Source organism: Pleurodeles waltl, chromosome 2_2 (genome assembly GCF_031143425.1).
Source record: "Pleurodeles waltl isolate 20211129_DDA chromosome 2_2, aPleWal1.hap1.20221129, whole genome shotgun sequence".
NCBI lineage: Eukaryota > Metazoa > Chordata > Amphibia > Caudata > Salamandridae > Pleurodeles > Pleurodeles waltl.
This window is the reverse complement of record NC_090439.1, coordinates 1,129,618,639-1,129,643,865: the sequence shown is the minus strand read 5'-3', so window position 1 is coordinate 1,129,643,865 and position 25,227 is coordinate 1,129,618,639. Positions and strand designations below refer to the sequence as shown.

Sequence of the window (25,227 nt, the reverse complement as noted above, 5' to 3'; positions counted from 1 at the left end):
AAGGCGATGTCTGGGGAGGCTGAGTTGAGTAGCTTCCATAGCTCTACTGCGTGCTTGTGTTCGGAGCGGGTGTTGAGGAGGATACATCTGAGATGGTTGCGTCCCTCCTTGGTGGGTGGGTGGTTGGCATGGAGGATGGTGAAGGTGCAGTTCCGGCAGGAGAAGGGTCTGCGGGTGGTCTGCGGGGAGGCTTTCACACACATCAGAAAAGGATCTCCACTATTACCAGTACATACCTCTATGACTATGTAGACAACCTCTGTGGCTTTGCCTATCTACTTTTGGGCAGCCTTGCTGTTCATGACTTTGCCTTGTTTTTGTCTTGCCACTGTCGAGGTGGACACACCGGTGGTACATTTGTTTAGTCACTCCTGTGAGACATGGGAGACCAGTGCTTGGAATAAAAGTACAGAAGTGCATGTACTCACCACCCCAGTGTTCCTGCCTCCTACTAAAAAGTGGCATTACTCTTCCATTGAAAGCATTGTGCCCTGGTACTATCTTTGCAAATAAAAGAAGTGCAGGTACTGGTTACCTGAGAACTTTAAGACTTCCTCAGACTAAGAGCCTGATTACAACTTCGGCGGAGGGGATTACTCCATCCGAAATGTGACGGAAATCCTGCCTGCCAAATTATGGAACTCATAGTTCGGCGGGCGGGATATCCGTCACATTTGGGACAGAGTAATCCCCTCCGCCGAAGTCGTAATAAGGCCCTAAGATCCCCAGTGTTCATTCCTCTGCCCCGACGAGGAAAGTTGAAGAGGACCAGGCAGCGATATCTTGTATCAAGAAGCGCCAACAATACGTGCTGTGGTACCACGCCACAGCTATGGAACGATTATCAATGACCAGCAGAACAGGGTCAGGCGTCGGGTTGCCAGGAGCTGGCGCTCATCTTTTCTTAAAAGTCGACTCACCTACTGAGCTACAGTGATCTTAGGGAACACAACACCCAGATGGTGGGCTTCAAAGCACTGTGGAGTGCTAAAAATGCCACCACAGAATTGTATTCAGACTTCACAGATTATGGGCCTGATTACGATTCTGGCGGGCGGCGGAGGCCGCCCGCCAGAATTCCGCCCTCCATAATACCGCTCCGCGGTCAGAAGACCGCGGAGGGTATTATGAGTTTTTCCCTGGGCTGGCGGGCGGTCTCCAAAAGACCGCCCGCCAGCCCAGGGAAAAACTCCCTTCCCACGAGGATGCCGGCTCGTAATAGAGCCGGCGGAGTGGGAAGGTGCGACGGGTGCTGTTGCACCCGTCGCGTATTTCACTGTCTGCAAGGCAGACAGTGAAATACATTTTGGGGCCCTCTTACGGGGGCCCCTGCAGTGCCCATGCCGTTGGCATGGGCACTGCAGGGGCCCCCAGGGGCCCTGCGACTCCCCCTCCCGCCATCCGGTTCCCGGCAGGAGAACCGCCAGGAACTGGATGGCGGGAGGGGGAGTCGGAATCCCCAAGCCGGCGCAGCAAGCTGCGCCGGCTTGGAGGATTCCTTGGGGGCAGCGGGAAACCGGCGGGAGACCGCCGGTTTCCCTTCTCTGACCGCGGCTAAGCCGCCGCGGTCAGAATGCCCCGCGGGGCACCGCCGGCCTGTCGGCGGTGCCACCACGTCTCGCGGCCCTGGCGGAAGTAATCCGCCAGGGTCGTAATGACCACCTATATCTACAAGTAGATTTTTTTTTTTTCATGCATTAGGCTTGAATAAATTTGCAATCATCCTTTCCTTGATATCTCTTACCGAACCTGGTGCTGTGTATTGATTGACAACAGTCTGCGTTACAGCATATCATTGCATACTGGTGGGTAACCTAATCCAGACTGTTTACCTTTCAAACTCCATGTGGCATTTGCCTTCCTTCAACCAGTGTCCTTCTGCATGCTCTTCTCCAGGTTCTAGTTTCTGAAGATGGCTGATCCAGGAAAGTTCCAGTTTGCTATAGACCGGGGCGGCACCTTCACAGATGTGTTTTCCAGATGTCCTAGTGGTAAAGTAAGAGTAATGAAGCTGTTGTCAGAGGATCCTGCCAACTACAGAGATGCCCCCACAGAGGGAATCCGTCGCATTCTGGAGGAGGTGTGTCCCCGCAAAGGGTCTCCTTATTTGGAATTTCATTTTCAGTAAATGTAGTTTAAAGTGTGCATTTCATGGCCCTGTAGCTATGTGTGTACGTGCACTGTGAGTTGCATATATGTGTTGGTGGTAAGACAATCAGTTCTATGATTGGTATGTGTGTGTAGGCAGATCTGCACCTCCAACACACACAAAACTGTGGTGACCCCTCAAACCGACTTTCTCAGGATATAGTATATATGACTAGATGGTTGACTGTTCATTATACCCTGCCTCCCTAACCTGGGTGAGCTTTTACCCAGGGCCTTCAGTGGCATAAATGGGCTGCTGTGGCCACTAATTCAAGCCTTAAGCATCTCAGAGGTTGACGCCCCCTTGTAATCAGCATTTGTCTGGGAGCCACTAAATACCAAGGATGTCCACTAAATTATAGAGATACTCCCTAAATGCCAGGGTTAGTCACATGTATGTCATGAACACCACATGCCAGTGATGGCTCCCAGCTTTTAGGAACAGCAAACACACCAGGTGTGGCTATAAGACGGGGAGGGGTCAGGGTCAGCATCAGATGCCAGGATTCTGTACCTCATTCCAAGGGTAGCTAGTAGATGCAAAGAATGACTGCCAGTGTGAATTAAGGCTACCACATGTCAGTGATACTCACCACACATATGTATAGATAGAATTGCCACATGTGCACCTACAAACTCACACAACCTCCACTCAGCACCTGCTTTCTGGACCCCAGCCCAACTGCATCAGTTGCACTAATGATAGGTATGTCCAAGGGAGACCCAGAGGGGAAATAATCTGTACCTTTGTACCAACATATTGAGCTGTCCAAGTGCCTTACAGAAGACCCCATTGATATGTGCTGCAGTTCCTTTGTTAATTTCAAACTCAGGAACTACGCATTCATGTTTAAGTAATAAGGCAGCGAAGGGCAGTTTCTCTTGCTTTTAATGCACCTGCAAAATCATGTCAATCTGTGACAATTGTAGGTGGGGGCTTAACAAAGGCCCACACAGCCCCCATAGTGCTGAGGGGGCCCAAGCTCCAGGGGGGCCCCTTAGCACAGTACACTGTGCATGTGGGACAGGCCCCTGACTGGATCCAGGGGAACGGGTGCCCCCTACAGGTACTTTGCAGGGAGGCCACTTTAAGTTTTGTTATGCCACTGGCTGTAGAAGGAAAGTTAATAAAGTACGGTTGCTGTCAGATTGTGAATTGAGTTGTTTGTCTCTAGGAGTGTGGAATACCCTTCTCAAGGGACCATCCCATCGATACATCAAGAATTGACTGGATCCGGATGGGTACGACGGTGGCCACAAATGCCCTGCTGGAACGGAAGGGGGAGAGGATCGCTTTGGTCATCACCAGGGGATTTAAAGACCTGTTGCACATCGGCAACCAGTCACGGCCGAAGATCTTTGACCTCGTAAGTGCACCCTGGCACAAGGTTTGACCCATCCTTAATATTGGAGATCAACCTCTCAGAGGTTCATGGAAGTGTCAGCTGATCACACTGCTTGCTGTTGCTCTAAGATTTGGGTTTATGGAGTAATTCACAGTAAAACCAAGTGGGCCTTTTTGAGCATTGTTGGGTAGCCTTATGAGCTTGTATTAGACAGCCTTGTAAACGTTGTAGCCTTATCGGAATCTGAGAGTCTCTCCCTCATCTCATGTCATTACATTTCAGTCTCAGCACATATCAATCACATCACATCTCAACTCATCTAATCTCAACCTCAAACTCATCAAATTTCAGTTTCATCTCTTAGTCTCATCTCAGTCTCAGTATAATTTCAGTCGCCCCTCAATCATCTCATCTTAGTCTCATCAAAGTCACCTTTCAACCTCAATCTCATCTCATCTATTTTGTCTCCATTATATTTCAATCCCAATCTACTCTCAGTCTCATCTCATTACTCCCATCACAACCTTATTTCAGTCTCATGTCATACACCCTAATGTGAGAGTGCTGCCACTCCTTCCCCGCGAAGCTGTTTATAAAATATGGGCGTGAAGGCCATTTTTCATCCTCCAGAACAGGCTTGAGGCACAAGAACAGAGTGTGAGATGTACAATTTGTCACCGTTCATGAGCACCAACACCCAAGCACTGAGAGCTGAAGAGCTCATTGCATTTTTAACAGGGGATGTAAGATAGGCTCCGCTTTTGCAGTGTATGGGACCCTGCTCAGATTGAGGACTTTGTAAATCTGTGAAATGGACCGAGTGGGTGAAATTTCAGGAGACCCAAATATTTTGTATTTAAATTAATAATGTTATTCTTTTTGCAGATGTCTGAAGATTCTGGCGTTACATTTTAGTACTTATCCTTCATCTAGTGCCAAAAGGCCATACAACTGTTCGTAGGATGTAGAGAAACCAATTTACATAAAGTTGGACGAGGATGCAGGCCTGTCAGTGGCCTCACAACTAAAGGTGTGCACCATAGCAAGCAGCCCAGTACAGGTTGAGAAGGAGTTGGCGCTTCAGACACCCTTTGGCAGAGCAGCATCAAGTTTAGAGATATTTAGGCCTGAGGTGGAAACCCCCAGCAGCAATTTCCTTCCGAGATCTAACTTCTCTTATGTGTTGGGCCCTCTTTGGACTGACTGTCAAGTCTGCTCAGCCAGTCCCTCAAGGGGATGTGTAACTAATGGACATTTTCATTGTCTCAGAGAACACCGTGCATCTCTGGAATGCCAGGGTGATTTTACCCATATCACCCGCCTTAGTGAACCTATGGTAGCTCAGCATCTGCCCATTCTTTGCAACTAGTACACCATACTCTTGTGAAGCGAGGCCCACCTAAAGCGTGCCCAGGGCTTGAGCGAAAATAATTCTCAGTATGTCTCGCATACTCCCCTGGATTGCCCCTTGAGTCTTGGCTAGGAGTGAGGGAGAACAAGACTACAGTGGATGATCCTCCCGCCCGCCTCGGATTCATAAATAGCCATCTAGGGATTGAATATTTGTTTTATTGTCCCTCATGACCAGGTTTTTCCTGGCGGTGACGGACAGGAAAAAAATAAAAACATATTGCACAGTGCACCCTAAATAGGATGAGCGTTGAATGGCCCTTTTCCGACGTCCCCTACTATGTCAAGCTGTCAGAAGAGGTTTTCTGTCGATGGATCCAAAGCAGGGCTCCATTTACAAAAAATTTGAGGTCCGACCATCTCTAAATGAGGCGGACAGATTGAGAAGTTGGCGAAAAACTCTAAATCAGGCCCTAAGTCGGTAAGGGACTGACCCCCGCAAGTAGCTCATTTATTTTGATAGTTATCCTCTAATTTCGGTCTGAAGTGTTTTCTTCCATTAGGCACTAACTGTAACAATTGTTTTTTTCTGGTGATTGTTTGTCATATCTACGGTGGGGCGAGCCCATCAGATTCAGCTCTGACAGGTCATTGTTAACACATGTATAAGTTATTACAACTCTCAAGCTGTTGACACTTTCATTTTGGGAAGAAGAAAATCAGGGTTGTAGGTAACTACGAAATTCCTTACTAGGGGTCTCTATTTTTTTTGGCGTTATAAACCTGTGGATGTATTTGATATCCTTTTAAAAATAGGAAGCAGGAAGATCTGAATAATGACCTCTGAGGCCTGGCAATGTCCTAAACTTCCTAAAAACGTGCTGCAAAAAATATGTCCTAAATTGTAGAAAGAGGTCCATGTGTGTGGCATCCCAACAAAGCACTGTATCATACAAGAGGGAATGTGGAAACACCGGCAACTCTTAGCAACCAAGCGCTACTCCTTACTGTTGTGTCTCATCTGACCTCATGATGTCACTGCTAGGGGTGTATCCTAAATCCAGACTATGGGCCAAATTTAGGTTACAGCGAACATGTTACAAATTTGACGGATAGCCCTTTTGCCAAAATCTAAATCGTATAGGATATAATGGGATTTAGATTTTGGCAGACAGTCAATCAATCAATTAATCAGAAATTTGTAAAGTGCACTACTCTCATGTGAGGGTCTCAAGGCGCTGCGGAGGGGAGGGGGGGCAGTCTATCTGTCACCGTTGTGACGGAATAACCCGTCCACTGAAATCTAAATCAGGCCTATGTCATTTCACAAGCAGAGTCTCCATGCAGACTCCCTGCGTGATTATGTCTCCGTCACTATGGACCTTACCTTAAACTGCGTCCCCCCCCCACTCTTCAGATAGGAGGCCAATACAGTCCGTCGGGCGTGGGAAGGGATAGGAGCCCAGCTGATGCTGTTGTGTTAGTTGTAGGAAGTCTCTTGGCTTTACTTGTGGCCTCCGATAGTTTCCTAGGTAATGGCCATTGCAGTGATATTCTAAGAAATGTCCACATGATGTCCCAACTGGGGCCAGTAGGGGGCAGTGGTGTTCCTTTGGGCCTTTTAGTATCGCATACTTTCCACAAGGTGGCAAGCAAGTCACTTGATTGCAAAAGCACTGGTTCAAAATTTGAGAGCAATTTCGATCCTCACAGGAGTTTGCGCAGCGATTGAAATTATGAGCTTTTGCGATAATAACCGCTCTCTGATAGTTTCCTCTGATAAATTTCCGCAGGTCAACTTTGATACGCACAAAAATAGGAGCAACAAAGGCCACTTTCCATTTAAAATTTCATGTTTTCCTCCTGGCAAACTTCGAATCAGAGGTATCTGATGCACCCCTAAAATACCGACCCCTGGGAATTATTAATTACTGGGTGTGATACTGATAATTGGGTCTTACCTATGCTACCGTGGTTACAATGGTCCCATATTGATCGGAGACCAGGACTCGTGAACCCAGTGTATTTTGCTTCACTGACTCTTTGGCTCGTGAACGCTATCAATTCACTAAACAGTGACAAGGCTCATTCCCAGGTCTCACCTGCCCCAAGGAACCCCTTCCTTTTTTCCTTTGACTTGATTTATGTTGAGCGTGGAGTCTTGTTTTTTGACCAAGTATCCATCTGGTACATGGTTATGACTGATGGTGACCTGTCTGTCCTTCTCAGGCACAGTCCCCTGAGTCCTGAGGAGGATCCCGTGTATCTAGCTTCAGGAATCGAAATGTCGTCAGCAGTTGTCCCTTAACTCATTTAATTACTTGTATATTGGTTCTTTGTATGAGTACTGGACCTACTTGGACTTGACACACATCTCTGTATTGTACTGTGTCACCTGATTTTTGCCTCAGTCCAACTATTGTTTATTGCAATATGCCGTTATCATTATTTACTACCTAATATTTGTGATGAAAAACCTTTATATATATATAAAATCTGGTTGTTAAACCCGAGACAAATTATTGTGCTCCCTTTTCACTATACCAGATAAGCTAGAAGTTGCATACTTTCTGTTATTCACTTATATGTATCTTCCTGTCCCTTCATTTTTTAATGATTTCTTTATTAAATAAATAATTTCACGTTGATATCACACATAGAACTCGTTGTATTTCTATGTGTAAATTGTTAAATATATTTTGTTAGCAAGGGACCCTGTTGCTTTTAAGACACCATAGTTACAATCGGCGGGAGTAGGATTTTGGAGCATGCCATTTTAAACATTTTGTAAAACTTTTTTCCCACCACTCAGAGAAATACATTTTCTCAGCTTAAGCTACTTAAGTACCAAAATAGTGCAAATTCAGTTTGCCTTATTCAAACCAAATATATTTGGGTTTCAAGTTGTTAAATAACTGTTTAACATCTATTTATTTCCAATGTTTATTCGAACGAATGCTCATAAAAAACAATTCATAACACAAAGTACGTGATAAAAGAAGAGTATGTCAAAATATAAAACAAATTAAACAGACTTGTGCAAAAGTTTATGCTACACAAGTTAAAAAGTAACACATTACATCTTAATACTTTTATAATTCTCTGGTACAGTTATCTGTTGTGTGGAGAAAGTGCATTGTGTGTGTAAATGATCGGTACGATTAAGTTTAAACTCAAAAAAATGTGTTCTTTATTTTAGCAGTGGCTTTACAGCATATTTAGGTTTTGTTGTCGTTCTGTTGACGATATCTTTATGAAAAAGGACTGGTGGAAACCTGTGTTTTTTTGTACAACAAAACAGACCCTAGGCGTGGCCCTTTGTCTGTGGGTAGGTGTGAAGGGTTAAACTTACCATTCTGTACTTCACAATGCACTGAGGAATGTGAAATCTGGGCTGATGCTGTATTTTTGCAAGAGCCTTTGATCCTTGGGTGAAGTTTTAACTGGTCACGCGGCCTCTTTAGGAATGTGCCGAGAGTGTGGGTGGCTGGACATGGGTCACCAGGCCTCGGGGAGGACAGAAGCTCAGGTCTGGAGTGAAACACCCCTCAGTGCCATCTTAAGGATTTTGGGGAGCCCTGGGCAAGACATACTGTTCCGACCGACTTTGAATTTATTAATAATTTTCAGCTAATTAAAACACTCATGAGGCCGAACCACATTCAACCATGCATTAAAAATTCAGAAACAGGGCACAAAAAACAGCTGAAAGCTCAAGCTGCCTGATGTCCGCCAGACAAGTATTGCGAAAATACATCATGAAAACCCCTTGAAAAAGCCATTCCCTTTTGCGCTTAGATTTATTCATTCAGCAACAATACTTAAGGTAGAATTCAGTGTAAATGCAGCCTGTTCTCCTTTTGTAGGGAAAGGTGGGTGACTTGGATGTTTAGTGGATTAATGAACAATATTAAAGTGAGATCTGTGCACAAAGCACATGCAGTTGTAGATTCCATTGCCATAAATTCATGAACACAAACACATCCCCTTTCACAGCAGACATTCTGGCTGTAACCATGAAAAGTAAAGCACTGCTGCAAGGGTTTTCATCGTGTGAAATCTGACAATTGTCACCTTAAATCTCTTCCCTGCCTTGTCTGTCTTCTGCTCTTTCTGTGTGTGTACTTGTCTGGCCAGACAGTGACCCCTGCATCTGCTGAGCAAGAGGGATAGTAGAGGACAGGAGAACAAGAGAAATAGTATGGGGCAGGTGAATAAGAGAGATAGTAGGGGAAACCGTAAGGTCTGGAGCATAAGAGAAATAGCAGGAGACAGGGGAATAAGAGAAATAGTAGGGAGAGTAGAACAAGATGGGGTAGTGAGAGAGGTGAAGCAGAAGAAGGGAAGTACAAAGGTTTTCAGAGAAAAAGAGGTGGAGAGGCAAGTTTGGTTTTGGAGGGAGACAAAGGAAATGCAGAGAGATGTAACGGGGTGGTGTACTCTAAGGGGTTCAGGTAGAGAGAGAGGCAGGTAGAAAAAGAGGCGCGTTAGAGAGTGGCATAGGCAAACGGAGGCAGCTGTAGAGCTGCGGACAGAGAGAGAGTGGGTGTGTAGAGAGGACAAATGGGAGTGGTATAGGAAGATAGATGAGGGAAGGAGATTAGGCAGCGAGGAAAGAGGAATAAAGAGTATAAAGAGACGTAGGTTAAGTAGAGAGGCAGTGTAAGACTGAGAAAGAGAGCTGAGGCTGATACAGCAGTAGAGAAGGAGAGCGAGGATGAGTTACATAGAAGTGAGGTATACAGAGATATGTCGTCAGATATAGCTTATATCGAGTACAAAGAGCGAGCTACAAAAAGAAATGTGGTAGAGAAGTTGAGCTGAAATAGGGGCGAAAGTAGGGAGGAAGGTCTTAATAATAGAGAATATGAGGTAGAAAAAGTGAACCAGCAAAAAAGGATTAAGGTGGTGAGAGAGGGAGATAGTGTGGACAAGTTAAAAAGAGACAGACGAGAGGTAAGTAGATGAGATCGCAAATTAACAGTGAGTTGAATTGCAAGATTAGGTAATGAGATCGGGGTAGAAAGAAAGATGCTAGAGAGATTAGGTGGAGTGATAAGGTAGACAGAGGTGAGGTATGGAGAGATAGAAAGTATGGGAGGTGCGATACAGAGAAATATGAGGTCGAGAGCAGGTGTGGTAGACTGAGGACAAGATCATCAGTGAGGTGCAGCGAGGCGGGTGAGATACACATAGGTTAGGTGGAACGAGCTCAGATAGATGGTTGGGGTCGGTGAATAGATAGAAATAGGCTGAGTGACAAAGGTAAAGTGAGGAATGAAGCAGAAAAGGTGAATTGAATTAGAGAGATAGACTTGGGATAGAAAGATTCCACCAAGTGCCGGAGAGCGCGAGGGATAAGGTTGGCTTGGCCGGGCATGCATGCTAAGCTTCAGTGAATGGACCAGGAATCCTTTCTATGCGCCCATGACTTCTGACTACCCTGATGACTGGACCAGGGGGACACTGAACAGTGGGGACCCTGAGCAATTGCCTACTATGTTTATGCCTTAAGACAGCCCTGGCACGTCTACATATTTATCTCCAGGGTCATGTGTCATACCTTATTTGACCACTCACTCATCATTGGCACCTTTAGAAGGACAATTCTAAATGTTTCGTCAATGTGATGAGACATGACTGTGGTTACCAGGTGACGAACATCACCTGCCTTGTTACATTGGGAAACCATGCTTGTTAATTCATTTTCTTATAACTGTTCAGTGTATAAGGCCGTACTTAGCATTTTGGTGGATACGGCACATCCAGCAAAAAGCTGTGAGTGTCCAATCCACTCCATTTTGAGTGTATAGGCATTGTGTGCACTCTAACTAAGGCAGACAGAACATTCACTGTTTTTGAAAGATGTCCAGCATCCACCAAACTCTAAGCAAGACACATAATAGGGGGTCATTCTGACTCCCGCCGGCCGCGGTAACCGCAGGGCCGGCGGGAGCCGCCGAATGACCGCACCGCAGTCAAATGACCGCTGCGGCCATTCTGGCTTTCCCGCTGGGCTGGCGGACGACTGCCAGAAGGCCGCCCGCCAGCCCAGCGGGAAAGCGCCTTCAACGAGGAAGCCGGCTCCGAATGGAGCCGGCGGAGTTGAAGGCGTGCGACGGGTGCAGTGGCACCCGTCGCGATTTTCAGAGTGTGCATGGCAGACACTGAAAATCTTAGTGGGGCCCTGTTAGGGGGGCCCTGCAGTGCCCATGCCATTGGCATGGGCACTGCAGGGGCCCCCAGGGGCCCCACGACACCCGTTACCGCCATCCTGTTCCTGGCGGCGAAAACCGCCAGGAACAGGATGGCGGTAAGGGGGTCGGAATCCCCATGGCGGCGCTGCAAGCAGCGCCGCCGTGGAGGATTCCCCAGGGCAGCGGGAAACCGGCGGGACACCGCCGGTTTCCCGTTTCTGACCGTGGCTGTACCGCCGCGGTCAGAATGCCCTTGGATGCACCGCCAGCCTGTTGGCGGTGCATCCGCGGTCCCCGGCCCTGGCGGATTTTACCGCCAGGGTCGGAATGACCCCCATAGTTATAAATGAAGACTGCATAGTGCCAACGAGGTCTGCCACAAGAGCAGCGCAGAGGTGGCATTAAACCCCAAGCCCTGCACTATTTCAGGGCCCCACACTCCCACTGCAAAATCAGCCTCCATACTTATCAATGGTAGTGCACCTAAACACAACCACACCACTACATGGCACCAGGTGCTGGGGTGTAATTTCTTTTCCTGGAGGATCCTTTTTAATGACTCTTTAAATACTTCTGACAGCAACTTCATTTTTGTCCAAAGTAAAATCATGCTAATTCGAATAAAAAAAACAAATCACAGATCCAACCCTAAAAAACCCAGCAAAGGCTGAAGAAGGCCCAGTGGCTCTCTCGGTATCACTATTAATAGTGATATCAACTTGCAGTAGCAGTGCCCACAGGTCTGCATATAAATATTGTACAAAAGAAGACAACATGTTCTGGTTTGAAACATCATTATATTGTTTTGACATCTTCTGCATCTATGTACTGAAAATAGTGCAGATGGCGCATTGCGAAGTGGAAACGTGATGACAGAATACGACATTAAAAGCTAAACAGACTTTTAGAAGTAATCTTATTTAGGGAAAGTAGTGGTGTTCCAACCTTAAATAGAATGAATCCCCATGCCAGCTCAGAAGCTGTCTGAGCCTATAGCAAGGAAACAAAGCAGGGGGCATCGGTGCCAAAACATGTTGGCAATGAAAAGTGACTTGACATGTTTTTGGAACCCTCCTCTATGGAGTTATTTACATTAATATGTGAAGAAGGCCTACTAGCTTACCTACAACAGGAGTAAAAGGAATGTTAATGAGTGCATGAAGATCCTTAGGAAGATATTTTCAAATTGGCTTTGTACATAAACAAATTAGAAGAGCAAAAGCAGATCAGAATGAGAGCAATACTTGTATCTGCAAACTCACCTAAACTTGATTATAGTCTTACCAAATCGGTTCTATTGTAATGAATCCCAACCGGGTTATCCGCAGTGAAGGAAATAATTGATGAGGATCCAGAGATATATGGTCCATGGTGTGACAGTCTTTGAATATTAAACAGGCGCTTATCTAGTCTTCAATGACTACAACGTAGCACAAAAGTATCAGACATTCATCAGTGTACACAACTGGCCAACAACAAGATTGCACAGAGAAGGCACAATTTGTTTGCATTTGCATATGAGCATGAAGTTCATCATAAATGGGCGCTAATGCCGGAGGCGAGAGAATAGAGGTGATATCCTCATGAGTGCAATGCTGGTTTGACCAAATCACCAGAGCATCTGTCCTTATATCCAAATGGTATGAACAGTTTTATCATCAATAATTTGACTGCTTATATTACATAGATTTTTTTTTAACAATGTTATAAAAGGCGTCATGAGCGCTGTAATATCTGGCGTGATTAGCAGTCCATGGCGAGGGCGCGAGTTATAGTTACATTAGGGCGCCAGATATAGTTACTTGAGATAACCATAACTATAACTGCTGAATTTCTATTTTTTTTTGTGAGTGAATTCAGAACCTAACTATAATGTCCCTGTAACCTTTGGTTTTTTAAGTGAATTTCTATTTAAAAAAAATTCTATTTCCTAACTATAGCATCCCCATTACTTTGATTGGTTTCAGTGAATTTCTAGGTTTTTTTAAAACGTAAAGTAATTTCAATCACTTCACATGAATCCAACAACTGTCATGCAACGCCTTTGACCGTGCGTGGTATGGATTGTCCGCAGGGCCTAGCTGGTGGACAGACCCTGCAGCCTACCCCCTATAACCACCCAACCCCGTGCCATGCATACCTTTGGCCGTGCACAGCAAGGGTTGGCCGCCTGCAGCCTAACCCCTATAACAACACAAGCCTGCGCCACAGACTGCCTTTGGCCATGCACAGGGGGGCTCTTACCCCTATACCCACTCAGTGCACAAGATGAGAGCTGCAGTCACCCAGAAAACGGGGCTGAGAACAAGGAGAAGCAGTGAGAAGGAGGGAAAGGCAAGGAGCAGGCACGCACAAAACAGGGATGAGAGCAAGGAGAAAACAGTGAGACTGAGGGAAAGGCAAGCAGCAGCAGGCACGCACAACACAGGGCTGAGATCATGGAGAAAGAGGGAAAGGCACAGAGAAAGCAGTGAGAATGAGAGAAAGGCATGCAGCAGGCATGCACAAAATGGGTCTGAGAGCAAGGAGAAAGCAGTGAGAAGGGAAAGTCAAGGAGCAGGCACTCAAAAATCTGGGGAGGAGTGGAGAGCAAGACAAAAACAGTGAGAACGCAGGAAAGGCAAGCAACAGGCATGCACAAAACGTGCACCCCCCTCCCCAGCAATTTAAATTCATTTAAAATGTAGACCCAGGGAGGTGGTGGTCCCCAGGGCGTTGACAGAGTGCCCTGAACTGTTCCATGTGCATCAAGACCATATAGGGCACCTTTTTGGAAAATGTCATGAAGATTCATCAAACTGCGCCAAAGATATAGCCAAGTCAAAAAACAATTTTCCTATGGAAACTAGGTCCTAACTATAACTACCTACTGGCAACCACCAGTAAGGTAAAGTATATTTATATATATATAATAATCATAGAAAAAACAAAGGTCACAGGGTCACAATAACTCGCGCCTTTGCCATGCACAGTTGTCTCATCAATAATTTTCTTCCAATGTTGCACTGAGGATATGAAAGATGGCATAGAATATGTCATCAATGATATAGTATGTGGAGTAATTAGCTGTGCATGGCGAAGGCGCGAGTTATAGTTACCTTGGGCGCAAGTTTTTGTTACTTGAAAACACTCTAACTATTCAAAGCGAAGCCCTGGGGAGTGGTGGTCCCTGGGGAATGGAGGTCCCAAAGAGACCCTCTTCCCTTTTCTTAAGCTTTTCCCTAAGCGGTAGTGGTCACTGGGGCTCAGGGGTCCCACAGGGACCCCCTTCACTTCTTTTAAGCTTTGCCACAGGGTGGTGGTCCCCAGGGTAAGCATATATTATACTCGAAGCCCTGGGGCGGTGGCAGTCCCCAGAGCAGTGTGGGGGGCGAAGGGGTGAGTGGGGGTGTGCCTCCTGCATATACAACAAGCAGTTGCACTGCAACGGGTCTTGCGTTTGCTCATGTTAGAGCTGATAGCGTTGTAAACTCATAAGCCGACTTTTCACCTATCTGCAAAAGTGCATTTATGCACGTAACCCAAAAAAAGCGAAGTTAACTATGTAAATCGCTCGACTTCTGCCAAGCGAAATCGCGCTAGTAAATTAGAGAAAAAGTAGTCCACGAGCCGGACAGAAAACAGCGAGCCTCGCATGTTTTCTGTACTTGGTCGCTGCGCTCGAGGAGGGCTAGCCACCGGATAAGGCATGACGTATGCGTGCCTCGACTAATGAAAGCAAGCAGATTTTAATAGGCAAGCCCACGAACCAATGAAAAACACGGACGTGACGTCGACAGGGCTCCGAGCCCTTTTCTAAACACTAAAGCGTCTCGCTGCGATACGCATGCGTGAGCGCATGCAACGCAGGCTCAACCCTAAAAATGAAAGTCCTAGGGAGGTGGCGGTCCCCAGGGCAGTGGGTGGGAGGGCCGCGGGCCCCGTGCATATAATAAAATGAAAGCTCCTAGGGAGGTGGTGGTCCCCGGGGCTGTGGGAGGAGCGGGCGGAAGGTTTGTAATCCCCCCGAGACCTGGCCCACCCAGTGGTCTATAAAACAACAAGCACTGGAACCTGCACTTGTTTTTTTTTTTTATTTATTTTTTTATTGCCATGAATATCATGAATTTGTGGCAAAGAAATAATTTAAAAAATGCTTTTTTGCTCAGTGCTAAGGGGTCAGGATGTCTCTACCCTGGTACCTTTTATTTCTTTTTTTACTTTTTTAAACTTTTTTACTAGGACTCGGCTGAAGCCGAGTCGCAAGATGGCTGCCAACACTTCCCGGTTTGAAGTGTTGGCAGCCAATCAGAGCTGTGCATTTCCTTGCACGAGCTCGTCTTTGTTCACGAATTCTTTGCAGCCAGAGATATACAAATTAGAATTTCCATCGATTTCTCAAACTATTGAATGGATTTACACCAATTAACAAAAAGCACAATCTGTGTACGGACAGCTAGCAAATGTGGAGTAATTCCGTCCAGCGGTTCAGGCTGTAGATGAGTTGACGGATCCTATGGGAATTAATATGGGAAACTCAATGTTTTTTTAGCCCCCTTTTTCTCGGCCCCAGCTTGACGGATCACCCAGAAACTTTCCAGGCCCACCAAGAATCACCAGGCCATGTTTTGGGGGCAATTTTGTTAAGATTAGTCCAACGGTGCCAAAGAAATAAGCAAGTCAAAAAACGTTTTCTGCCACTAAGTTATTTATTTATTTATAACTTTTATATATATTTATTTATACACACACTCACAACCCATGTCACTGGGACAACTATTTCAAGCTCCTGGGAAAGCAGGGTAAAGGTTGGATGCATTTAGAAATGTCAACAGCTTAAGGTCCATGTACCCTACACACCATTTTACTGCAAGTTGCATTTTATGTGTGTGTCCTTACGAGAGCAGGATCACAATGACCTCTTTACCTTGGAGCAATGGGCAGAAAACATCATACGTATTTCACAAGGAGAGTGTCCTAGTTGAGTAATTATGCTTAAGGTCAGGCAGAGAAAATTAATTTCAGCACAAAGCCTCAGTGCAGGATGGCATATTCGAGGAAAGGCAGCCAGCCAAGGTTGCTTTATATGGTTATTTCTATGTATCGGAAGCATTATCCACACCGGATGACACTTCTAACACCATCCAGACTGCTGTAGAGGTTTCTCCATCATCAGTGCAGAGCACAACCCACACTGGCGTCTTTCTGGTGGGTTGTTTTGATTTGTTCTGCCTTCATTTCTAGTGCAAATGAGATAGGGGTTGTAATTGTTTCTTTGCTCAAGAATTTAGTGTTAGTTTAGTGAAGGTGTCCAAGAATTCTATGATTTAAGTGTTATATTAATTCAAGATTTCAGTGGATTTTCTAGATGTGCTTGGTGAGTGGGGGCAGCTTAAACTGGACCCAGCCCGTGTGCTTCGAACATTTCGCTCAATCTAGGAGACTGGGAAATGATGCAAGCTGAAAGTCAGACATTAAAAAAGGTAGATGAATGCTCCGACCATGTTGAGTGAAAGAGCAATAGAAACTATGTATTAGTCAGCAAAACCTTTGTCAGACCAGGTTCCTGCATCCGATAGAGTACAGTGCACAGGGTCTTTTGATCAATTCATGGTTTGCACACGGAGCCAGTAGTGAGCCCTATGCCCCGATATCCGCTATCCATCAACGACAAGTGTGGTGGCTCAGATTGCTTAGGTCAGGTAATACTGCCAACTGAATTACCCATCTTCTTCCAGGAAGCGAGGCACTGTGGGAGAAAGTGGTTTGCCTACCCTGCTGTGGTGTGGCCAAGCCAGTAAAGTTAGACTATAGTCAGGACAGAATTTCTCATCAAAGTGATGGTCAGGACTCGCCACCATCTCAGAAAATGTACAGTAGAACACTCCATAAATTAGTAGTAAGTATTTTATTTGGACTATCTTCTCATAAAATGCAGTATCATGTGTGTTATTTTGTTTGAGCGATGGGAGGTTAATGCCAAGTCCAGTTCGAGAACGCCTGCCCTCATGCTTTTGCACGTACATTCCTTCCAGGAGATCCTCATGCCGAGAGTCCTCTATGAAGAGGTGATTGAGGCGGATGAACGGGTGACCCTTCACCGCAGTGGCTGCCAACTCCCAAGGAAGGACTCCGTCAAAACATTTCTTGGTGAGTCAGTGTCTGGCCTGGGGCTGGCTGGTAGTCCCTGGCATCCTGTTCACTCAGTCATAATTTCATTCGTGTTATTTTCAGTTTTTCTCATTCTGGGAACTTTGGGCTTGAAGAGTCTTGGAGAACGCATAGTAGGCCAATTGAACATTGGAGGCGCACATATTAACATCTGCACCCACACATCCCAGCTCTTAATTTACCTTCTAAGGTGCAGCATGCCCCTCAGTACAGCGGTAAGTTGGCCAGTTGGCCAGATCTTCCTCAGCAGTTAGTATGGGATGGGGAGGGAACATAAGTGTTCCCGGCAACAGCCCTGGCAGGTGGCATTTATTTGATTTTATTTAGTTGTTTTATTCAAACCATGAATTTAACAATCAAGTTAAAACCTTTCAACAATGAAAAAATAATTACGGTTTACAATAAATCTAAATGCACTGTCATACTGTATACATCAGTGGAAGACAGACAAACACAAGAAGGCCTAACCTAAGTCTAAGAAGGGCAGTGTTCAAGCAAAACGTTTTTCTATTCTTTCCCCAAAACAAAAAATGGTGGAGCAAGTTTTGGGTGTAGTGTAAAAAGAATTCCAGATGGTGAATGGAAACACTTGACTGGCAGTTTGGGATATATGAAATTGATGAGGAGTTATGGCTAGTGAGGTCAGTCTTTAGTCTTCTGTTGAGTGCCAGTGAGTAGGGATGGAGGAGGGGATCGCTTTATATGATCCGATAGTTCAAGTGAGGTATGACTCTGTCTGCTTCTGGTTGGGACGGCCACCAAATGAGGGTTCTTTTCTCTTGTGCTGATTGACATCGTTTGATATGTGGGTTTCACCTCCTCCTCGTCACTCACATCCAGTGCACCAGTGGAAACGTCCCTTCTCTTTTGATGACTGACCGGGATGGTCTTGATTCTGGGTCTCGCCTCTTCCATTGAGTGATAGCCAGTGTGGCTTTAAAGGTGTTTGCACTCCTCTTGTGTTGATTGACAGTGATGGATAAATCCCTTCTTTTCTGTTGAGCCGATGAAGAAGGTGTCCCTTCTTTTAATTGACAGCCTTTAATTTATTAGACTCTTCCCTTCTGATGAGTGATTGCTAGTGAGTCAGTGAAAGACGGGTCCCCTCCTCTTGTTTTAAGTGATCTCATTTCTTCTGGAATGTGAGAAAGGCACCAATAGGACTGGTTTACCATGTAACTACCTGGCCATTGTACTGCTGTGAAAAGCTAGCAATGCATTTACCAAAGACTATTGGATGCAAATGTTTGACCATCAGTGACATTCGTCGACAAAAGTCACATGTCCCTCATTGGTACTGTTCTATGCTGAGTTTGAGTCCAAAAGAGATTGCTAAGCAACAGTTAGTGTTGCCCGTCCTGTGTCTACACAATTGCCTTTATTTCACATGTTTTCCTACCTAGGTTCAAGCGGGGAGTCTATTGAGGTGTGTCAACCGATAGATCTCACTCAACTGAAGACGGACCTCGAAGGGGTGCTGGCCAAAGGGATTCGCAGCCTGGCTGTGGTTCTCATGCACTCCTACACGTGAGTCACACTCTCTTCCCCCTTCTTGGACAGAATCTGTACATCCCAATGTTTCCAAGAACAAATCCCCTGAAATGGAAAAGTTGTTTGTGACTTGTGTAAAAGCCTATTTGCATTTGTATGCCAAACTTACATAGGCAAATACCATTGTGAATAAGGCCCTGCATCTTAAGTCATTGAGTTTCAGATTACAAATCATTACTATTAAATATGATAGTTGAAACATGGGAATACTACGGCGCCCAAAATGTACTGATTTGGCAACTATTCAGACAAAGAACATGTTGCCCAGTATACAGGGACAAAGATAGCAACATTAACACTTAGTTTCAAATGTCTGAATTCAAGTTAAATGTGTGTTGAAATTTTAAAACATGAAAAATGGAAGAAAACACAGGTTCAAGTTATTGTACTGTGCTCAACTTGCATGTCCATGATATCTTATATCTTCTTTTGGAATACGTAAGTTAAATGTTTCCATTTACAAAGCTTTCCAGTTATTTTTAACTTGTATACAATCCTCAACTATCTCCCTCTGTTTAATTTACCCTCTCACATTTGTCATGTGCTCTGCTTTGAAAATAAGTAATCAAGTCTACTACCATTTAGAAAGATGTAAATATTCTCATTTTCTAGCTCTTTCTGTATTGCCCATTTCTCCTCCTACTTGTGCCTGAATGCCTTGTTGGTTACTATGTGCATATTATAAACCTCGACAGTGTTTATCGTTAGCAGTCATGCAACAAATGACAAAGCACATCTGCAGATGAGCTCTCTTAGTCTCTTCTTGATTGATATAACATACAATATTTTGCCTTGAATGGCGCACGAACTGTTGCATCAGACCTAAATGTACATATGTTTAATATTAAGCCAGTGAGAATCAACAGCTCCTCCTTATTTTCTGGCTGCAATAAATGTCGCTTTAGGGCTGTTGTAATCTCATTGGAGTGAGGAATGAGTGAATGACTGGTGGCAGTGATTTCCAGGGGTGGGCAAAAAGACCCAAAATCATGCAGAGCGCAGAGTGGTGGGGATGAGATCAGAGGGTTCTGGATGGCAGATTTAAAGTTTGGGGTGGGAGTATTGTCAGGGGATATTCCATGGACGACTGTGAATACAAGTGTTAGTGACATTCATATAGACAGGCCATTTGGTGACAAAAGGTTGATGCAGGAGCATGCCTGAGGAGGTGGTACAAAGCTCTAGTGGTAAAGCTAAGAAACTTATGAAATTCTGACAAAGTATATTGATGGAGGGCCATTTGAAAACTGTTGCAGTAATCCAGTTTACTTAGTGCTACCTAACAGATCTGTGCTTTGGTGGTACCGTGCCGCAGGGGTACCATTATTAATGAAACATTTAATTCACCTCGATTTGCTGAATTGAAAATTATGATTTCTAACAGAGCAATTTCCTTCTCTTCACCAACATTCATAATCATGAACTGGTCCAAACTCGGCTTAGCAACATAAATCTGGAGAGAGTCAACCACTAATGCAACCCAATGCCAAGTAACTCAGATTCAGCCTGGACACCAACACACCCTCAAGAAAGGCATTGCCAAGAAAGAAGATCAGACAGCCTGGCAACAGTCATCTGTAATAAAGGAAGTAAACCCATTCCTCCCAGAAAGTTTCTTCATGACTGCTGTCTAAGCCTTTGTGTTCTTGCACCTGAATGGTGGTAATGCCGTACTCTGCTGCCTCCCAGAGAGCACACTGCCCCATGAAAGACATCATGCAGCAAGCCTCATGAAGAGCCAGAGCAAATTCAGTCACCATATTCCCACCCTGATGGAAATCCACTGGCCCCCCTTACTGGTCGCACCAACTTCAAGACCAACTCAGTTGTCCACAAAGCCTCACCTTCAGGACTTCTGCGTATCTGGTTGACAGCTGACCATCCTTTTGGGCCTGTACAATGCTTTGCTGCTTCCAGCTAGGTTCACACTTTGCAAATGCAGCATACATGCACACTCACCTACTCATGGATTGGGCTAGGTGAAAGGAAAGGTGCAGATGAAGAAGGAAGTTAAAGGACCTCAGTTTTGGAAGAGTGTAACACTTGAGACTGCAAAGCTATCCTGCGATGAATGGCAATGACACAATCAGAAATACATGATTGGAGGAGAAGAGAGAATGTTGAGAATGAGAAGACACCAATATAGTTTACAAAAAGATGGGTATTGAAACCAAAAGTTGAGATCGTCAGCAAGGAAGGTGGCGTAGAGATGTAGAGAGAAATAAGGAGTTGGACCCAGAACTGAACCTTCAGAGACACCAACTGTTGGTGAGGTGGGGGGGGATAACTTGGAACCCCAAGGAAGTGAAAAAGTGCAACCAAAGATGAAAGAGGAGAAACCTTTTGACCCCGAGGTGGCAAAATATAGGGTGTCTAGGGAGAGTGGCAACACAGGGTGATCAACGGGGCCGAATGTGGGAATTGATGGTGTGTGAGGATGGATGTGAGGTGGCGGAGATGAGCTGAGTGATGAAGTTGAAAATGAGAAATTGAAGGGCATGGAAGCCAGATTGGAGAGGACTGAGTTGCTTGTTAGAAGAGAGAGATGTCTGGTGAGTCAGTTAAAAACCTGATGCTCCAGTATTGTAGGGAAAAAAGAACAGGAGTTGGGAGACTGTACAGTAGTTAGACGTAGAGCAAGGGTCAGCAGCAGATGCTTTTTATTAAGGGTAATTGGACGGCTGTTATAAAACATTGTTGGTAGTAACTAAGTTTGAGGGACTGATTCAATATGTTATGTTATATTGAGGACTTGTATAGCCTAAGACATACCAAGAAGGACATCCTGGCCGGGGGGCAGAGGGAAGGGAGAGGGAATAGAGAGATAAGGACACAACAAGATTGCAAGGGAATAAGGACAGACTACTCAAAATGGTGTGTTTTAAGGTCTCTCCTGAGTGTTGCAGCACAAGGGATTGATTTAAGAGCTAATGGAAGAGCATTTCGGAACTTATCTTTGAAGCCAGGAACGAGAGGGAGCAGCCACCCGTACAAGACTTGATAATATTGAAGACCATAACAGGTTTTGCAAAGAGGGAACAAAGCTTGTGTGCAGAGAGCAAAAGCCTGACTTTGTTCATAAGGCAAGTAGGGCCAGTGTTGTGGAGAGCTGTATGGGAAAGGCCGAGAGCGTTGAGCTTAGGGCACTTTCTGTTGCAACCAGTGAAGGTCTTTCATGTGAGAGGAGATGGAGGCCTTGGCAGGCGGATGTGAAACTAACCAGACCTCAGAGTTCTGGATGACCTGCAGGTAAGGTGACCCAGTTAGATGGAATTGGCGTAGTCTAGGCTTGGAAGGATCAATGAATGAGCTACTGTTTTCTGAGCAAAGAAGGGAGTAGTAGCGCTATCTCGGTAAGCATTCTTTAAAAAATGAAACGGGTCCTAGATGCATAATCGTTTTGACAAATAAAAGGCATTGATCCAGATGGTGCCTGGATTCATAGTAAAAACCACTGGGGGCCCCAATTCTGTAGACCACCCTTTAGGAGGACCGTACAAGTGGCTGTTAGCCAAAAAGAAGAATTTCCATCTTGTTGCTGTTAAGTTTGAGGCAGTTGTTCTGCATCCAGATCACCACTGCACTCATGCAAGAGAGGAAGTTGGATTGGACCAGGTCAGGGTTGTTAGGAATGGAGATGATGATCTGAATATCATCAGCATAAAATATAGTATCTAGTCTGAAAGGCTGAATAAGCTTCACAGCAGAGGAAATATACACAGTAAACAGACAAGGGCTCAGAGATGGCTCTTTGGACACGCCTCAAGTCAGGAGAGATACAGAGGGCTTGAAGTGGGGAGAAGGACAGATTTGGTTCTGTGGGAGAGGAAAGAGCCTATCCATTTAAGAGCTTGGTCATAGATGTTCTGTTTTAAAAGACAGTTGATCAACCTTGAATGTGAGACAGTGTCAAAACCGGCCGAGAGATGTAGTAATATAGGGGTGACAGAAGAACCTTGATCCAGAAGAGTTCAGAAAATCCTGAGCTCATTGATCAAAGAGACTAAAATGATTTCCGTGTCACGTAGGGGTCGGAAACCAGTCTGAGGATGGTCAAGCCGGCAGTCGTCTTCCAAACAACGAGAGAGGATCTTACTGGGGATATGGAGGAGAAAAATAGGATGATAATCGCTGAGGATGTTAGAAACACAAAATTGACTGAAGAAGGGGGAAGCACCTAAGCTTACTTGCAGCTGTCCAGCCCAGTAGCTGAAGCGTTCCAGGGATTTTAAGGTTATCAAAATAAAAAGGAGTGGAAGCTGTCACATGATTAGAGATGGAATGTTTAAGCAGGCAAACATATCAACGGCACCCGTGATCAGGTGTTAAACAACTAAGTGGAAGAAGTAATGCACGAGAGAATAGAGTGATTATCAACTCACCCCCCTCCTGGTGGAAAGCCATTGGCTCACTATGTTTCTCGAACCATCTTTAAAACCAGCTGCGTCATTTACAAAGCTAAAATGGCAGTACCCCTGCTTTTCCTGCATATAACCTGTCAAGGAGACCAGATCTTCGGGGCTTGCACATGTTCCCAACATGTCCACCTCTTGGCAGCTCCAAACTCCGCTAGTTATTATAACACAGAGTTAAAGAATGGCCGAGTGGGGGAATGGGTTTTGGGTTGGGAACAGCGGGGAAGGAGACCTGTGGAAGCAAGAGTTAAACAACACCAATGCAAGATTAATCACAATGACTTTCAATAAGTTTTGTTTTGTCAAATAAAACACTTATACTGGAAAACATGAATGGCCTAAAGCTTCACTATGACTAGGCCTCAAGAATTTAGGTACCTGGAAATCAAGACAAGGTTATGCAAGGTTTTTAAATGAATATTCCAGAATTAAACATATCATATATATATTGACCAATAAACACTCTTCTTATAGTTCTTAGAATAATCATTGCATTGTAAACAAGAATCAAAGAACACATGGCTTTATCTCTGCATGAATGAACTGTACTATAAACATGAATAAGAAGGCTACATAACTCTCAGACTAAGAGTTCCAAAACTCGATTGTTCAGGAAATATCATGCATATAAATCAAAACTGCAAATTTGATTTTTAAATGTCTAGAAATGATTGCGCAGTCTGCCGATCTGAATGTCAAAAGTTAAATGTCATGAATGAATCGTGCACCCTGTTGCCGATTCGATTATCAAGAACCAAATGCCAAGAAATTATTGCGCTCACCGCCGATATAAATGCGAATAATTAAATGCCTGGATTGAATCGCGCACACTGTTGCCGATTCGGAATTCAGGATTCAAATGCCATGAAATGATCGCGCGTCTTGCTGATCTGAATGGCAAGAACCAAATGCCAGGATTGAATCGCGCACACTGTTGCCGATTCGGAATTCACAATATTATTGCCATGAAATGATCGCGCGTCTTGCGGATCTGAATGCCAAGAACTAAATGCCAGGATTGAATCGCACACGCGATTTCAAGAGTAGGCCCAAAACTCGAGTGTCACTGAAAACCTTACCGCCTTACCGCCCTGCTAGAAGATCATCAAATGAAGGAGGGCAGGCCTGGAAATGACGGGATAGGCCTTCGGAAACAGGAGCTCTGGAAAATGCTGCTGCTCTGCACCGGAGCCTCTGAATAGTGAGCACGTGGAGCGGGGCTGGCTCTCTTATATAGAGCCAAGCTCCACCCACTAGCCACACCCAACCATGCTGCAAGAAAGGCTTCTAGAAAGTCTTAGAAGAAAGGACCACACCCTGTAGTCCTACAAACAAGCCTTGCAAATGAACAATGAATTACAAACAGCATTAATGACTGTTCGGGGTAAAAGCTCTGCAATGCAAAAGGTTACCATACTGCATAGAAACACAATGCATGAAATATGACTTTGCATATGGACTGGGTCTTTGCATTTACGTCGCCCGTAGAGCGCGCACTGACCTGATGTTGACAAAAGCTCACCATCTTTGGTGTATCTCGGCACACAGGACTGTTCCCATGGGAGCAGGTTGAGTCTGATCTGCATATGGCTGGATCCAAACTGGGGTGGCATGGTGAACAAAAGAACAATGGATTTTACCCAGATCTGTGACAGGGGGTGAGTGTTTGAAAAGTTTCAGCACTCTATCCATCATCCTTTTGTGTTGCTTAGGATCTCAGCACACCCACAGCCAAGGCAACATTAGACTGCATACTCAGAAGTGTAAAAAAGAAAAAAAAAGTCAGCATGCATTTTCCATCTATGCACCCAGAATCTGGAACAACATCCCCATATCCATCAGGACCTCCTAGCTCTGCTTCAATTTAGGAAAGAGTTAAAGTCTAACCTCTGATAAGAACAGTGCATCTCCATGCAATTACCCTCCAGAAACCAGCTCCATCTCCTCTTACTCGTTGACATTTTGCTTGTATTTGACCATGTGCAGTCCTCGGTCGCCTTTGGCAAGGTTTGTGCTGTAGAAATACCATGTATATAGATACATGCATCCATATATACATAGAAGGGAGAA

At 45.0% G+C, this 25,227-nt stretch overlaps 1 protein-coding gene across 1 annotated transcript in view; it reads left to right on the top strand.

Annotated features, from left to right (window-relative positions):
• The window catches only part of OPLAH (5-oxoprolinase, ATP-hydrolysing), a 210,632-nt gene that overhangs the window by 23,390 nt on the left and 162,015 nt on the right, over positions 1-25,227 (top strand). Inside the window, exons 2-5 of the mRNA XM_069221004.1 lie at positions 1,897-2,080; positions 3,324-3,515; positions 17,056-17,170; positions 18,595-18,718. Coding sequence (XP_069077105.1) covers positions 1,913-2,080; positions 3,324-3,515; positions 17,056-17,170; positions 18,595-18,718 — 599 coding nt within the window. The 5' untranslated portion in view covers positions 1,897-1,912. The remainder of the gene's footprint in view (positions 1-1,896; positions 2,081-3,323; positions 3,516-17,055; positions 17,171-18,594; positions 18,719-25,227) is intronic.